The sequence below is a fragment of the Myotis daubentonii genome, chromosome 20 (assembly GCF_963259705.1).
Source record: "Myotis daubentonii chromosome 20, mMyoDau2.1, whole genome shotgun sequence".
Classification (NCBI taxonomy): domain Eukaryota; kingdom Metazoa; phylum Chordata; class Mammalia; order Chiroptera; family Vespertilionidae; genus Myotis; species Myotis daubentonii.
The window spans coordinates 16,483,703-16,501,090 of NC_081859.1; the positions used below are offsets into that span (position 1 = coordinate 16,483,703).

The 17,388-nt window shown below is 48.1% G+C and overlaps 1 gene segment (V, D, J or C); it reads right to left on the bottom strand.

The window, feature by feature from the left end:
• Positions 1-9,880: 9,880 nt before the first annotated feature.
• LOC132222653 (immunoglobulin heavy variable 3-74-like) lies at positions 9,881-10,635 on the bottom strand. The segment is given in 2 exon segments: positions 9,881-10,422; positions 10,526-10,635. Coding segments are annotated over 2 exon segments (588 nt in total).
• Between the last annotated feature and the right edge of the window lie 6,753 nt (positions 10,636-17,388).

Genomic DNA, 17,388 nt, shown 5'->3' on the forward strand with positions numbered 1-17,388 from the left:
AGAAAAATATTGATCAGTTAGTTGACTTGCATATATGATTCTACAAGGAATCCAACTTGAAACATTTTTATGTATTTATTTATTTATTAAAGTATTTTTCTTATTGATTTTAGAGAGGACGGGAGAGGGAGATAGAGATAGAAACATCAATGATGACAGAGAATCATTGATTGGCTGCCTCCTGCATGCCCCTCACTGGGGATGTTTCCTGCATCCTGGGCATGTACCCTGTCTGGGAATGCAACAGTGACCTCCTGGTTTATAGGTCGATGTTCAACACCTGAGTCTCACTGGCCAGGCACTTCCTGAACTTTTAGGATTCACAGAGCTCCCTGTGTACCTGGGCTCTGGTCAGTGGGATGGTACAACATTAAAGGTGACCAGGTACCAGCCCTCCCCTGTCTTTCCTCTGAACCCAGTGTCCCTGGGCTTGTCCCCCATGATGCTCTGCAGCTCACTGGTCCTCAAGAGGTTCCCTCAGCACAGGTGTGAGCTACTGGAGGTGCTCTGAGGTCAGTGGCCAGCTGTGTCTCCACCTGTCAGAGATGGGGCCGCATGGCCTGATATCACACATGGGCACTGCACGTGGGCTCAGCAGGGTGGCTGAGGCTGGCTTCATGCCCCCTGAGAATCCCTGGCCCTGGCATCTAAGGGAGGGACTGGCACAGGTGATGGGCATGAGGGGATAGCATGGGGGTGCATTTAAGGCAAAACCTACCATGCGGGAAAGAGAGGGCAGAGCACAGCCACATGGACATCCTGTGCAGACTCGCTGGGGTGAGAATGTGGGCAGCAGAGGACAGAGGGTGAGGATGAGGTGGTGTCTGTGGAGCCTGGAGGCACAGCAGAGGTGGGTGGGGACCATGTCTCCTTCATCAGGTTTTCAGGATCCAGGTGGATTCTATAAGGGAAGTGGGACAGCTGTTGGGATGTGTCCCCTGGGACCAGGTTCTGAGACACATGGAGAACAGGGCCCAGCTGGGCTGTGACAGGTCCCATCACTGGGCCTCCTTCCTGCCTCCCTCCAAGACACCCTGGGAGCTGTGTCTCCCTCCCGACCACACTCAGGGGAAGCCATTGCGGGATCAGACCCTAAACCTCCAGGTGCAGCCATGTCAGTGAGAGGCAAATGGTTAACTGCCCACACATGGGCTCCTCCTGGGGCAGAGCGAGGGGCTGATCACCCTTAGGTGAGGTTTGGGGCCTGGACTCCTTGTTCCCTGCTCAGCACTGTGTAGAAGGTGGGGGTACTCAGTCTCAGTGAGGGGGACAGGAATCCCTACAATGTTTTCCTTGTCAACCCAGAGAGCAACCATCAGGGACATGGTGACAGAAAGGGCACAGATGAAAAGTGGACCAGATCAGAAAACACAAGTTACCTTCTACTTTTTTTGCCTGAAGAGAATCTAATTAAAGACCCAAAGAAGGAAGCAGGAACTTCCCCAGGGACAACAGGAGGGAAGAAAGCATTGAACCCAATAGGAAGCCTGCACAATCCCTCCAGGGACAGCTTCTGAGCTGGGACTTGAGTTTGCTGGTCCTGAGCGCCCCCTGCAGCCCAGCTCTGCTGCCTGCCTCAGGGAGGTTTGTGTCTGGGCTGACACTGACTTCCCTTCACTGTGAGTGTTGCACAGTAATATATGGCTGTGTCCTCGGCTCTCAGGCTGTTCATTTGTAGATACAGCATGTTTTTGGCGTTGTCTCTGGAGATGGTGAATCGTCCCTTCACAGAGGCCGCATAGTTTGTGTTACTTCCATCAGGATTAATGTATGAGACCCACTCCAGCCCCTTCTCTGGAGTCTGGCGAACCCAGCTCATCCAAGAGCTACTGAAGGTGAATCCAGAGGCTGCACAGGAGAGTCTCAGAGACCCTCCAGGTGGCACCAAGCCTCCCCCAGACTCCACCAGCTGCACCTCACACTGGACACCTGCAAACACAGGGACACAAGATGGACTTAGAATCACATGGAAGCAAAAACAGGCACAGGCACAGGTCTCAGCGCTCCCCTCTCCTTAGAATGACCTTGAGAAATGATCAGGAGGAAAACGCAGCTTGGCACCCAGTCCATGGTGGAGCCGCTGGTGTCCTGTCTCAGGCACTTGGGTTCTGGGTGTCTCCCCAACATGCCTGGCAAGGGCCCTCTTTTATGAGCAGAAAGAGAGCCCCATTTGCATGGGATCTGGATATAAGGGTGCAGCTGGGACCCTGGACTGCATGCCTGACCTGTCATTCTATGGGGTGACCCCAGATAGGAAAGGACTCAAGGATGTTGACCACAAGGGGTCCCATCCTGACCCACCATCCCTTTCTCCTTTCCAGATACCCAGTCACTCTGACCCCATTTCTTTGAGGTATGCCTTCCAAGTTTGAGAGTCCTCCATTATTGGGGTTTTGATGAGGTCTGAAGGGTGCTGCCCCCAGAGGCACATGGATGGGGCTTCCTTTCACTCTCCTTCACCCGCCATTGGCCATGATGCTTTTCTGGGGTTTGGGAATAAGAATTCGCATTGGAATGATGCTTTTATTTTCAGATGAAAAGATTCTCCTGGATATTTTCCTCAATCAATCTTCCACAAAATTTGAACGTGTACAAGTGATGGGGCAGGAGAGGCTGGGGTGTACGCTGTGGACACAGCCTCTGTCTCAAAATTGCTGTCCCTGTCACACGCGTGCAACTGCCTTACGAAACCACAGATTTCACCCGCCTTCCCTGCTGCTCTTGTGCAATAGGCCTGTTTCCCAGCCTCTCAAATGGGGAGAGTTTACATCTATTAAAAATGGAGCCCTGGCTGGTGTTGTTCAGTGGTTGGAACTCTGGCTAACACACCTAAGGGTGGGAACTCTTTAGATCTCATCCTGTTGAGGTGGCAGGTTTTTAATAATTGTGTGCGCTTTCTTCTACACATGGGGAAAACATGCATGAAGGTATGTTGTAAGTGGAGAAAGGATAATGTGTTGATGTAAGAAATGTCCAAACATCGAGACAATGTTTTATAAGATTTTATGACAGCCAAACTGATGACAACTGTTGGGAGCAAGACCTCAAATGCTCCGGAGAACAACCATTTGCAGCTGCGTTTGTGCATTTGAAGTTAAGGCGGGAAGGTGAGGAAGATGACATGGAGGTAGGAGAGAGCAAGGCGGAGACTGGGTGACAGGACAGTTACCAGGAGGTGCTCTCCTGAGGGTGGTCATGCTGATGTCACAGGTGCGTTAACCCAGAAGCACAGGAGCAATGAACGGGGTTGCTCAAGGGAAAGATGAGCCTTTTAGCAAAGAAGTCATTGGCCTGGGGTGGGCTCACCCACCACAGCTGCCCCTGTAGGAATGTGTGATCAGAGCCTCCTGTGAGGTTCCTTTCAGTCCTTGAGTTTTGTCAAATTTACCACAGAGCCACCCTTTTTGTTCACAAATATAATCCCTAAAATGAGATACAGAATAGGGCTTTCTGTGAGCTCTGTTGCTGAGCCTTGGAGCAAAACTAATTTAAGACGGAGCAGGAAATGTTATCTTTGCTTAACTCTCCACCTACTCCAGGTCCTGGCCCTTTGCTGGTCCTCAGCGCCCCCTGGTGTCCTGAGCACTCCCTGTAGCCCAGCCCTGCTGCCTCTCTCAGGGAGGTTTGTGTCTGGGCTCACACTGACTTCCCCTCACTGTGTGTCTGTTGTACAGTAATACATGGCCGTGTCCTGGGCTCTCAGGCTGTTCATTTGGCGTTGTCTCTGGAGGTGATGAATCGACCCTTCACAGAGGTGGCGTAGTATGCAGTACCACCACCACCATTAATGTATGAGACCCACTCTAACTCCTTCCCTGGAGCCTGGCGGACCCAGTTCATTTCGTAGTCATTGAAGGTGAATCCAGAGGCTGCACAGGAGAGTCTCAGAGACCCTCCAGGCTGCACCAAGTCTCCCCCAGACTCCACCAGCTGCACCTCACACTGGACACCTGCAAACACAGAAATGTCCTAGTTAGGAAACTCTCACACATTCATTGTTTCTCTCACTCATGCTCACTCACATACTCAGTGTTTCTCCTCCATAAATTACCTCTCAATATAGCAACAAGAAAAACCCAGCTGAGCCCCAAACCCATGGTGAGTGGTCTGTGTTCAGTCCTGATCAGGGAATGGGAACACCTGGGGATCCCGGGGCTGGGCTCCTGTCCCAGAGCTGCAGGGTCAGGGCTGGGCTGGTTTGTATAAGCAGTAGGGGCCCTATTTGCATGTCCTCCTGCTATATAGGGAGCTCTGGGGTTGGAGACCTACAGGGAGAGCAGTGCCTTCATGCAGGTGAGAGTGTTCTAGGGGAGGATTGTGATTGTGATAACATTTCAATAACTGAATACTAAATCCTAAGTAAGTATAGAGCTTGACCAAGTACCCACATATTAACAGTGAAGCCAACATCTGGCCTATGCCCTCCCCCGTGGACCCCACTGCTGCAGGAGACCTGTACAAAGACCCTGAAGAGAAAATTTTCATAAAAACAAAGAGAAGATTTAAAATGACAGATGCCTTTGATAGTCACCAGTAATGACAATCAAGGGAAATGAAATCTCACAACCATGTTCAGGAGACAGGAAGTTCCCTCTGACACTATTTTCCCTACAGAGTGATCAGATGATAAAATAAGACCAGAGTGTGATCCCAGAGCTTGTGGACCAAGTGTTGGGGGGAGAGAGGAGCATCTGTGTGGGTCCCTGGAACCAGAAACATGAGCTATAGAGACACAGACAGAGCTCCTGGTCCTCTCTCTTCAGGGGAGTTTGGTGCTGGACATGTAGCAGCTGCACTGCCCTCATTTCTGTTTCATCTTCTAGAGTCACTTGTGAGACCTGTTTCTATCATTGGTGATATATATGACACTCAGTCAGAACTAGGATTTGGTAGTGAAGATGCAGGTAGAGTGTAGGGGGTAATTAAGTTTAGGTCATGGAAATCTTGTGATTGGAAACCTGATGTCTGTATGTGCCCCTTGGGACCAATGTGACCACATGATGGAGTCAACTGGAACCTGCACCTGATTCAGTGCCTCACTGGGGGGGAAAGTTACCTGGTAACATGACGGGGGATTAACCAAGACCGAGGACACACACGTCCAGGGTTCTTGCTTCATTAGGTTGTCATCTCCTTGTTGTTTAGCCACTTCAAGTTTTATTCCCTCACTTTCTCTGAAATAGCCCCACATATTTCCTAGAATCATGAAGACACTTTGTTGAGAATGTGCAGGGCCACAAGCCACTTGTGTGCTGGTTTTGTATATTATATCTTTCTGAATTCACTTTCTATTTCTATCAGTTCTCTTGTGAAGTCTTCAGGGTTTTCTATTTATAAGATCATGTCAGATCCATGGAGTTGAAGAGAGATATTTGATGGGCTCCTTTCTGATTTACGACTTTTTATTTCTTTTTCTTGCCAAATTATTCTGACAATAACTTCCAGTTTTGTTCAATAGAAGTAGTCACTGGGGTGCCTTGGTCTTGTTCCTGATGTTAGAAAAATCACATTGATGCTGGGAATTTTGCGACTCTGTCTACAACTTCCTGGGCAAACTCTTCCTTTACGCAAGCCCATGGCCTATTGCAGAGACCCCAAACTAGTTACGTCAGAAGTAGTCATAGCTTTAAATGGAGGAAAGACAAAAAATAAAAGTAGAATCATTCACATGTTGAAATGATGATGGAAGGAGATTGACCTGTCTTCTCAGTCTAGTGTTTTCAGTGATGTCATGTTCAGAGGGAGGTTAATGAAGAGAATTCCTATCATACTAGAGGCCCAGTGCACGAAATTTGTGCATGGGGGTGGGGGTCTCAGAGCCTGGCCTGTACCCTCTCACAATCCAGGACCACTGGCTCCTAACTGCTCGCCTGCCTTATCGCCCCCAACCACTTTGCCTGCCTGTCTGATGTCCCTAAGTGCTCACTTGCCTGCCTGATCACTACTAACCACTCTGCCTGTCTGCCTGATGCCCCTAACTGCTCACCTGCCTGCCTAATTGTCCCTAACCACCTCTGCCTCAGCCCCCGCCACCGAGGCTTTACATGGAAGGATATCTGGATGCCCAAAAGGCTGTTCAGCTGTCCAGTCTAATTAGCATATTATGCTTTTATTATTATAGATAAATTCTAAGAAGAAAGGAAACATCAACCCTGAGAGGAACCCCTCACTTCCAACCTCCCTTGCAATCTGCCCTTCCCATGGAGGGTCACTGTGGTCAGAGATTGCTGGGCTCTCCCACAAACATATAACGAACTTAATGTATTATGTGTACATTCTACAATCAGACATATGATTTGGAAATACATTCTTTATGTTGATGCTTGTCTTTTCATTTGCACAATGGAATCTTCAATGGGACTCATGTTTTTAAATTTAACCAAGGCTAATTTAACAATATTTTCATTATTGGGACCTGTTTGGGATGATTTTACAAAGAACTCCCCAGAAAAGTCTGAGCCTCCACTGTCCATGTGGATTTGCTACAGCATCCACAGGGACCGGAGCAGGTTCTGGTACCAGAGGGGAGTGTTGCTGGGAAACTGCCCATAAATCTGCATGTGACTGTGGAACTAGGTGAGGGGAGGAAGCTGGATTTTTGTGTCACATGACAGAAATGTGCCTGATGCTCAGGCAGAGAGTTACTGGACATGTGGGTTTAAAGCATCTTCCTGTGAAGACCCAGAAGGAAGTGCAGGACATGATAGAGACAGATTGTATCATCATAGGAAATACCTGAATAATGATGAACAATAGCTTGTGAGAAATAGAAACATTAAGGATCATGAAGGCAGGGACAAAGAAAAATAAGGAATGTGTTACTGCAAACCATTGGGAAGGGGATCCCTGTTTCCTACACGCACATTCTCACAGTGTCTCTGTTCTAGAGGGTGACACCTTCCCAGGTCCAGGGGATTCGCAATTGGACACCTTTGGGGTCATTATTGATCTAGTCTCAACATTAATCACCCAAACTGCATTTTTATTGAGTCTCAATTTATGAAATCACTCAACACTGACAGGGAAGATTGGACACCCCTCAGTGGAGGAGCCATGTTGATGGTATATCTGTATGAGGAGTCTTCATTTCATTGGACTAGGGCCCCTGTCTCAGTCCTTCATCATCCTCCTCTTCTTTCTCCTTCTCATTTGCTTACTTATCCCATCTAATAATAGAAAAACATGGTAATTGACCATACCTTCGCTACGCTTCCCAAAGGCTAATCAGGGTGATATGCAAATTAACTGCCAACAAAGATGGCGGTAATTTGCATACATAAGCGCAATGCTGGGAGGAAAAAGGGGAAGGATGGAAGATGCTGCCTGCCGCTGATGGTTATTGGAAAACCAGGCGGCAGGCAAGAGCTTGGTGGCGGGGCAAAGGTGGCCCTGGGTGCCGCTTTTGTCCTGCCCTCCGGCCCGTGATCGGAGACAAAGGCCACCTTTGCCCGCCCCTTCGGCAGTGATTGTAGAAGCCTGGCGGGGCAGGGAAGAGTCAGTCTCCAGGAGCTGCCTCTTCCCTGACCTCCCCCCTGCAGCCAGTCGTTGGTGATCAGAGAAGTACCTGTATTGTTTGTTTTCAAAGTTCCTGTATTTTTAATAATTTCTTGACATGGTAAAAGAATTTTAGATTACAATCCAAGGGTGGTGGGGTGAGGAGAAGGAGCAGCAGAACAATCCAACAAACAAAAAGGGAAACAGAAATGCACGGAGGAAGGGATTTTAAGGGTGGGTATGGGCATTGTCCAACTAAAATGCAATTGGTTTGTTACTGAGTACTATTCATAGGAAGACAGCATCATGACTCCGTCTCTATACAGCATATTGGGAGTAAAAATGATGCATCCAGCTGGAAATATGATTAGCGGTTGGAAGACAGACAGGGAAAGAAGTCAGAAATAGACACTGAGAGAGTCACTGGCTGGCTGGCTGCAAATACTGACTCTCCAGTAGTGATAGAATAAAAAAGTGGGGGATATCTCTGGAAGATTCAAGAGATAGGGGGCAACTCTTCAATGACTGCCCTCCCTGGAAGCACAGAAGAAGAAGCCGCCAGAAGAAGAAGCCTCCCACCTTTGGTCCAGGTGCCAGCGCCTGTGGCTGGTTGCAGCCCAGGAGACGGACAAGCCACCTGCCTGAGGTCCCAGGCTGCAGCCGCCAGAGAAACTGCCAGCCCTGTGGTCCAGAGCACCAGCGCCTGTGGCCATGGAAATAGTTTCCCTCTTCTCCTACTGCAGTCATTACTTCAATATTCCCCTTCTGAATTTCTCTCCTGTGCTGCAACCCAACTCCACTTTTCATCGGAAGGATACGGAAAAGAGAGAGCAGTGTTAAAAGCTGACATTTTTAAGCCGGTAAGGTTGGTACTTAAACATATAAATGGAAAACTAGAGTCCTTAAGGTAACAAAGGCTACAAAGGACAGGGACAGCGCATGACCTATTATATCCAGCAATCCATATGGGGACTGAAAACTTTGCAATGATGACAATTAGTGAAGATATGAATCAACTAAAATAGTTGACAGGGACAATTTTTCCATCTTTGAAAATATCTACATCAAATCTGTTTAAATAGATTTTCATCTGCATAATATAACACATTCTGACAAGACCACCACCACCACCAATGTGGTCAATGTTGTGCTGATAAATGTTTAATAACTGAGGGACCCCCCTCCTGAGTGCACAAATTTTTGTGCACCAGGCTACTAGTAATCAATAATTCTTCTACTCATTTTATGTAGATACTAGAGGCCCAGTGTCCCTCAGCCGGGCCTGCACTCTCTCCAATCTGGGACCCCTTGGAGGATCTCCAATTGCTGGTTTAGGCCTGATTCTGCAGCCAGCAGTCAGACATTCCTCTCACCATATGGGACCACTGGCTCCTAACCACTCACCAGCCTGCCTGCCTTATCACCCTGAACCGCCTCTGCCTGCCTACCTGACCACCCCTAACCACTTGCCTGCCTACCTGATCACCCCTAACCACTGGTCTGTCTACTTGATCACCTCTAACCACTCTGCCTGCCTGCCTGCCTGATTGGCTCAGCCACTTGCTGGTGGGCAGGGACACCCCGGTGAGAGGCTGTGGTGGTTCTGGACTAATGGTCATTATGGTCATGACGTTTTACTGTCTCTGGACTTGTATTATATAGGATCATTGTTCTTCACACATAGTGCCCCTCTATCTTGTTTTTGCACATATTTATGGTTATTAAGTGGGATTGGAAGTCACACTTTATATTTCTTTACGTTTGCTGACAATTGATGGCTGCAACCTACCACTTCTCCATAAGCCCCACAGGGGACTCTAATAGGAAAGGTTTGTGCTCCTCTTCATTTGTCACCAAGAGGTTGGAACCACACACGGAAGCAGAACTCTGCCCACTGGCCCCCCACCTCACAGAAAATAAAAGCATCCTTTCCTGCCTCTATCCAAGCACCTTTGACTTCCTGGAGGGTCTTTCTTGTGCCTCCCAGAGATTTCAACTATGAACACAATGATCATTCCATCTCCTTTGGTGTGTGTGTTTGTCGTCAGCCTGGTCATCTGTACATGCTGCTATGGGAACCCTGCTTCTGCCTGATGTCACCTACTCTTGGTGCTATGAGCATGACTATTAGTCAGTGACTCACTACCATGGTCCTTCTTCTCTAGCTTTGGGGTCACATGACTCTGGTTCCCACTATCTAGCGCGCACGTGTCCTGCTGCTGCCTGACTGAGGCCCTGAGCTGTGTGGGGCTGAGTTGCACTGTTGAGTCAGCAGAACCTCTGGTTGAACTTAGGAGCAGAATTTTTAATCATTAATTGGTAATTGACACAGAGTGTTTGAAAAATAAATCTCTGCAGCTTGTCCACATGAGAAAGTTGTCTCTGTTTACAACAGACTTTCTAATTCAGAAACCTCAAAGGTAAGTGCAGAGTCAGGAATCCAGATGTTTTCTGAAACCGTGACATGAAGGGGAAACCACACAGGAAACCAGACCAAACCTCCAACTGCACCTGCTACTGGGATGGTCATTGTTTTCAGGGACCCTGAGGCCCCCTTGTGGTCACAGCCTCTGCTGCAGGAAAGTTTGTGTCTGGGCTCACACTGACTTCCCCTCACTGTGTCTCTTGCACAGTAATACATGGCCGTTTCCTCGGCTATCAGGGTGTTCATTTGCAGATACAGCATGTTCTTGGCGTTGTCTCTGGAGATGGTGAATTGGCCCTTCACAGAGTTGGCATAGTATGTGGTACTTTCATCAGAATTCATTAGACATAACCACTCCAGCCCCTTCCCTGGAGCCTGGTGGACCCAACCCATCCAGTAGCTACTGAAGGTGAATCCAGAGGCTGCGCAGGAGAGTCTCAGAGACCCTGCAGGCTGCACCAAGCCTCCCCCAGACTCCACCAGCTGGACCTCACACTGGACACCTGCAAACACAAAGACACCTGGTCACAAAATGCTGATCTGCATACTCTTTATCTCACCCCTGCCCACTCACATGCTCAGTTTCTCTAGTTCTCCATAAATCACCTCTCAAAAAAGCCATAAGGAAAATCCAGCTGAGCTTGAACCCCATGGTGAGTGGTCTGTGTTCAGTCCTGATCAGGGGATGGGAACACCTGGGGATCCTGAGGCTGGGCTCCTATCCCAGAGCTGCAGGGTCAGAGCTGGGCTGGTTTTTATGAGCAGAGGAGGACCTATTTGCATGTCCTCCTGCTATATAGGGAGATTTGGGGTTGGATTACGACATAAAGTACATGGTCCCAGAGTGTGACATGTTCAAGGGGGTTTTCTGTGAAGAATTACTCCTTACACCTGGGCCTGTGATCTCCCCAGAGGACACAAATCCTCCAGGAGACCTGTACAAAGACCCAGGAGAGAAAAATGTCATAAAAAGAACAAGAGGAGATTTAAACTGAGAGATGCCTTTGACAGTCACCAGTAACAACAACCAAGAGAAAGTAACCCTCACAACCTGAGAAAGAAGTAAAAGTCAGGAGACGGGAAGTTCCATCTGACACTATTTCCCCTACAGAGTGATCAGAGGATAAACTAAGCCCAGTGTGAGCCTAGAGCCAGTGGGCCAAGTTTTGGGGGAGAGAGAAGAGTCTGTGTGGGTCCCTGAGAACCAGAAGCATGAACTACAGAGACACAGACAGAGCTCCCGGGTCCTATTCCTTCAGGGGAGTTTGGTGCTGGACGTGTAGAAGCTGCACTGCTTCCTTTGTTGTGTTTATTCTCTAGACTCTGTTGGAAAACCAGTTTCATACATTAGGATACAGAACACTTTTTTTAAAAAAAAGATGCATACATTTGTTAAAGCTTTGAAGACATTTAACAATTTATTACAGTCAGAAATACAAATTCTTAATATTCATTCTAGAAACACAAAAATTCAATTTCAAAGGCTTTGAAAGAATTCCTGATGAAGATGTTACTATTACATTCTTTGTTAGACGGGTATTTGGAGCACGATGATTATCATTTCACCATTTCACCCCCAACCCAGTGCCTGGATAAATGGGCCAGCAGTAGCACATGAAATTGTGGATAGATGAGAGTCTCATATTCGTATTTATCTAAGTGAAGTATATAGCACCAGGTTTCCCATTTAATGAAATGCAGTTCCTTTTAAAATTCTTTGGAGCGATAAGCCTTTAGATTCTCTTTTTCCCCAGTCAGAGAAGAGCCACTCAAGTGTCTTTATCCTACTTGTCAGGAGTTAAAGCACTGGCTGAATTATCACCACAGGAATCCTGATGAGGTGCAGGTAAAAATTCTCAGAAGGTGCTTTACTCTGTTCTCTCACATCTCAGATTCACTTGGCTGGTCACAGGCAGGCAGGTAAAATGGGTTAAACATTTTGCAACTCAATTTCTACACAAAGAGGCTATGATTGTTAGTGTAAGGCATGACTGAAGAAACAGAACCAGCACTTTGCTCCGTGATCATGTATCTCTGAAGTAGTGGCAAAAACCATCCCAGCTGCCATGCACCTCCAGCCAGTTGCAGTGCTGCCCCATGAGACACGTGCACAGCAAGGTCACCAGGCTCTGGCAGTCCAGGTCAACCCTGGCATCCCGCTTCTTCAGTGCCCACTGTGGCTTGCTGGTGGTCTCTCCAGCAGGAACCCTGCGAAAGTCAGGAGTGCCACCACCCGGCCTCTGTTGGGGCCACATGGTGTCAAAATATGTTTTGCATCATGTTGGCCTCCATTTCCATGCGGTTACCCCGACATAGGCAGTAGTGGGTCCAGGAGAGCTGATAACGCTCCTGTGCCTGGGAGGCGAGGGAGCGCATCACAGCAGCCTCAAGTGAGGATGGTGGGCGTGGGGAGCTGCTGGGCCTCCTGGCGCAGTACTCCAGGAAGTCCATTAGCAGCTGGAGGGTGAGCAACTTCGACTAGTCCTCCGTGGCCTGGCGTCAGCCAGGGTCCTGGCCCCGCTGGCTTTCTAGGCCTGTCTGCGCTTCTCCTCTGGGACAGGCTGTCCAAGGATATAGAACACTCTTAAGCATAACCAGGTCTATTAAGTGGAGTTGCCATTAATGATTTAGGAGTAATTAACTTTACATCATGGAAATGTTGTGATTGGAAACCTGATTGTAAGGACAGAAAAAAGGCCTTGCTTTTCCTTTTCTGTGGCCACCACAATGTATGAGAAGCACCTGATAATGAAACCCCAAATTGTTAGCTTCTCTAATTCAAATAGCCCCTCTGTTCAAACTGAGGGAGAAGGTAGCTACTCTCAAGGCTGCATTGTTGCATTTCCCCCCTCCCTGCTGTTTTCAGAACTCAGGGATAATTCACACCAATGAGTTATTTATTTCTGATTTTGACACTTTACATTTCCTTTTCTTTCTAATTATTCTGACAAGGACTTCTAGGTGTTTTGTGTGTGTGTGTGTGTGTGTGTGTGTGTGTGTGTGTTTTAATATATTTTATTGATTTTCCACAGAGATGAAGGAAGAGAGATAGAGAGTCAGAAACATTGATGAGAGAGAAACATCAATCAGCCGCCTCCTGCACATCCCCCACCGGAGATGTGCCCGCAACTCAGGTACATGCCCTTGACCAGAATCGAACCTGGGACTTTTCAGTCTGCAGGCCGACGCTCTATCCACTGAGCCAAACCGGTTTCGGCGAAGTCTAGTTTTGATGAATTGAAGTAGTCACAGGGGAGCCCTTGTCTTGGTCCTGATATAAGAATAATATGTTGGAAATTTTCTCTGTGTATCATGATGTCACTTGTTGGCTTCTCAAATCTGGCCTTTAGTATATTGAGGTCCATCACTACTCCACCTAATCTCCTAATAATTTAAATTCTGAAGCTATTTTCAATTTTAAAGGTTTCATTCTATATATATTCATATGATGTACTAGAGGCCTGGTGTAGGAAATAGTGCACAGGTGGGGTTCCTCCGCCTGGCCAGCCATATGGGCCGATCAGGGCCATCTCGCCCAGTCCAGATGGGGGCTGATCAGGGCTGGTGGCCTGAGAGGGACTGCAGGAGGGTTCCAGGGTGTGTCTGGACCCATCTTGCTTAGTTTCAATCAACCAGACCCCAGCAGCAAGCTAATCTACTGGTCAGAGCATCTGCCCCCTGGTGTTCAGATTACCCCAACATAAGGAGAGACATACTCATTATCAGGTAACATCATTGTGGTAAGACCCCTGCTCAGCTTACTGCAGCAGTTTTAAATAGGTCATGGGTCACCCTTGATGATTTTGCTCAGTGGTTAGAACCATGGCTTGAAGGCTGAAAAGTCCTGGGTTTGATTCCCGTCAAGGGCACATTCCTGGGTTTGCAGGCTCAATCCCTAGTAGGGGGTGTGTGGGAGGCAACAGATCGAGTCTCTCTCATCATCGATGTTTCTATCTCTCTCTCCCTCTGCCTTTCTTTCTGAAATCAATAAAAACGTATTAACAAAAATAAAAATAAATAGGCTATGAATCAAATGTCGCTGCTCTCCATCCATCCAGTCCCCTCACACCCTCTTTTGTCTTTGCCCTGCCCTCCCGCCCCCCTGCCACCACATATACACACACTCTGCTGGGGTCTATAAAATGGGGTCAGAATTTTTACTTCAACCAAGGGTGACACTTTTTCACAGCCCTCCTTCTCTGCCCATCTTTGTCCCCAGTCCTGTAGGGTCTCTTCCTGCCTTCCCTCCATCTAACTTTGTGGTCTCCGCTCTGGTCCCTCCTCCTGTGACCTTCTGTCTGCAGCCTCCCCCTTTCTCCTCTGGAGACAGAGCTCCCCAAAGGCTGTGTGGGGCAGGGTGTTGCTGTGCTGGGCAGGCTAGTTGGTGTGAGCTAGGCAGGGTGGGCGGTGCCTTGCAGGGCCAAGATGTGGTGCTGAGCTGTGCAGGGGGAGCTCAGAAGGTCCTCAGAAAATAGCTGGGGTGATGGGTCATGGGGAGGAGGAGGGAGGGATGTGGAGTCTGCTCTGTGGGAGAGGCACCAGGCTCCTAGGCTGCCCCCACCCAGCAGCTTTTCTAGGCCCATGCATAGCAGTGGCCCTCTGCCCCTCACTGCCTCCTGCTTCCTTTCAAGTTTTGGACTCCATTTCTCTGACTCAGCCCCACCCCCAACTCTGCTGCATTCCAGGGAGCCTGAGGCCACCCCTTAGCCTCTGCCTCTGGCAGGCTTGCCTGGCCTGTCTACCCACCCCTTCCTAATGGTGCTACCCACTCTCCTGGAGTAGTTAGTGAAACTTAACAAATAAAAAGAAGCAGCTCTGAAGATTAAAAATTGAACACTGAGAATGCCACAGGCTGCACAGCCCTCAGATTAATGCCTAGAAGCCTCCCATGCCACCTGATCCCTCCTGGCTCCCACACCCGCCCGCCTACACCCAGGGCACAGGCCAAACCCTGGGAGCTTCCTGAAGGCTGTCACCTCACACCTCACTTTGAAGTCCAGCCCACCAGTGTCCACAGCAAGCTAACCTACTTGTTGGAACATCTGCCTCTTGATGGTCAGTGCGCGTCATAGTTACTGGTTGAGCAATCAAACTCCCAGCCCAACTCCAGTCGAGGGGACAATTTGCATATTAGGCTTTTATTATACAGGATACTTTATCCCTCATTGTGTGGCTGAGATGTATCATACTTATTGGTTTACATACATTGAACCATCCTTGCATGCTAATACTAGGTATCCCACTAGATCTTGGTAAATGATCCTGTCAATGTGCTGTTAAGTTTCCTAGTATATTGTTGTGGGTTTTTGCATGTATGTTCATCAGGGATATGGACCTGTAATTTTTGTATGTTTAGTTGGTCAATTCAATATATCTGTTTGACAAAGTTGCCTCTTCATTTAATTCTTGGAAGAGTTCAAGAAGAGTTAGTTTAAAATTTATTAATTCTTATTTGAAATCCTTGTAGAATTCCCCCTTGAGTCCATTTGGCCCTTGGCTTTTATTTGGTGGAAGGTTTTCAATATTATCTTAATTAAGTTTTTTTTTTTAATTTGTAGCAATCTAGCAAAGTTGAGATCAAATTCCTAATTTGAGCCTCTACTATAGACTGAGAAATACAACTGTTAATTTTCACATGGTGTGGTCCATGTTGAAATAATAGTTGCTTGCAGACCACATATTTATTTCATTTGGTATCCAAGAGAATGAAATATAACCACAATTTCTTATATAGGATTCATAAAGTATAGTGTGTAATGACATGAGTGAATGCATGTCTTTGTATCACTGCTCATGTATCAATGCATGTCTTTTCCAGAAATGAGTGTGCGACTTTGTGAATGTGTGACTGTGTATTGTGACTGTGTGTGTGACTATGTGTGTGTGTGCCTGTAGGTATGACTGTTTATGACTCTGTGTGTGTGTGACTATGTGTCTATGTGACTCTGTATTTCCTGGGCAACTAGTAAGAGAGCAGTATGGATGCAGGGGGTCCCATGGACGGCTCCTCAGCTTTCAACATGCTACTAATGCACATCTCACCCACAGTGAAGCTAGAAAACCTTGAATCCAGGAGAAAAGGTGGAGGGAGGAGTTCGATGATGCACATCGTAGCCCACAGGGTCACCTATCCCCATGATGGGGTTAGCACTGCTTCCTGCAGGACATCAGGAGTCCTTCGTGTGGATGGATGTGGGTGCTCCATGTGTTTGGTGCACTGAGCTGACAGCTCTTCCGGGAATCAATGTGGACTCAGAGAGGATGGGTGAGATCCGCCAGCCCTGACTGTGCTCAGGCCTTTCAACAAAGGGAGGGCCCTGTGATATCCCTGGAACCAGGATTGGGAGAGCACACAGAGAGTCAGACACTGAGGGCAGCTGTAACCTCTGAGGGAGGGAGGAGGAGCTGTGCACACAGCCCAATCCTAGCAACCCACCTGTGAAGTTCACACTCATCAGTGAAACGTTTAAAAGACAGTGAAAAAAAATCAGTTTTAGAATTTGTGAAGGAGCCTTGGTGAAGGAGAAGCTCCCTTCACTGCCAATATGTCACGTGCAATGGTCAATGTCCTTTCTTCCTTTGTTGTCCACAGTGAGACTATGAAAAGGAAGAATCATCCCTGGATGCAGAGCTTGAGAGTAAATCCCTGAGCACAACAGGAAGCCCCTTAAATCCCAACCTCCCTCTACCCCTGCTCCTGTGGCTGCTCTCTGTGCTGGTGCCTTCCTCAGGGATGTTTGTGTCTGGGCTCACACTGACTTCCCCTCACTGTGTCTTGCACAGTAATACACAGCAGAATTCTCGGTGGACACAGAGCTCAGATGCAGAAAGAACTGGTTTCTGGCTGTGTCAGCAGTGATGGAGATGCGGCCCTGAAAAGCCATGTTGCACCTTATGTTCCCTGTCCAGTATCCTCTCCATTGCAACCTTTCCCCGGGGGCTGGTGGATCCAGTTCCAGAAGTAACTGCTGATGACTGAGCCCCCGGACACAGTGCAGGTGAGGGAGAGGGTCTGTGAGGGCTTCACCAGTCCTGGGCCAGACTCCTGAAGCTACACATGGGACAGGACACCTTGGGATGAGGATCATCAGTCCTGTCAGTCACCTGCAGTCACAGCCATCCCATGACCCCTGTCTGACCCCTGAGATCTTCAATTTTTATGGGTGTCACCAGGCATAGGAGAAGACCCAACAGTGTCATCTTCTTCTAGACCACAGCTCTGTCTTCCCAGAGAACTCTTTTCTGTGTGAGGAGAGAGCTGTGAGCCTGAACAACCCAGGAGAGGATTTACTTAGGAGCTCTAGCAGTAATTTGCACGTTGGACAGCCTTTTCTGTAAGTATAGGGCTTGTGGTCAGGTTGCCCTGGTCATTCTAGAGCCCTATTTGGGAATCTCTTCCCTTGACCTCAATCAGCATGTAAGTCAGGGACAGGGGACCACCTGGGTCATGAAACATATTGTAATTCAAT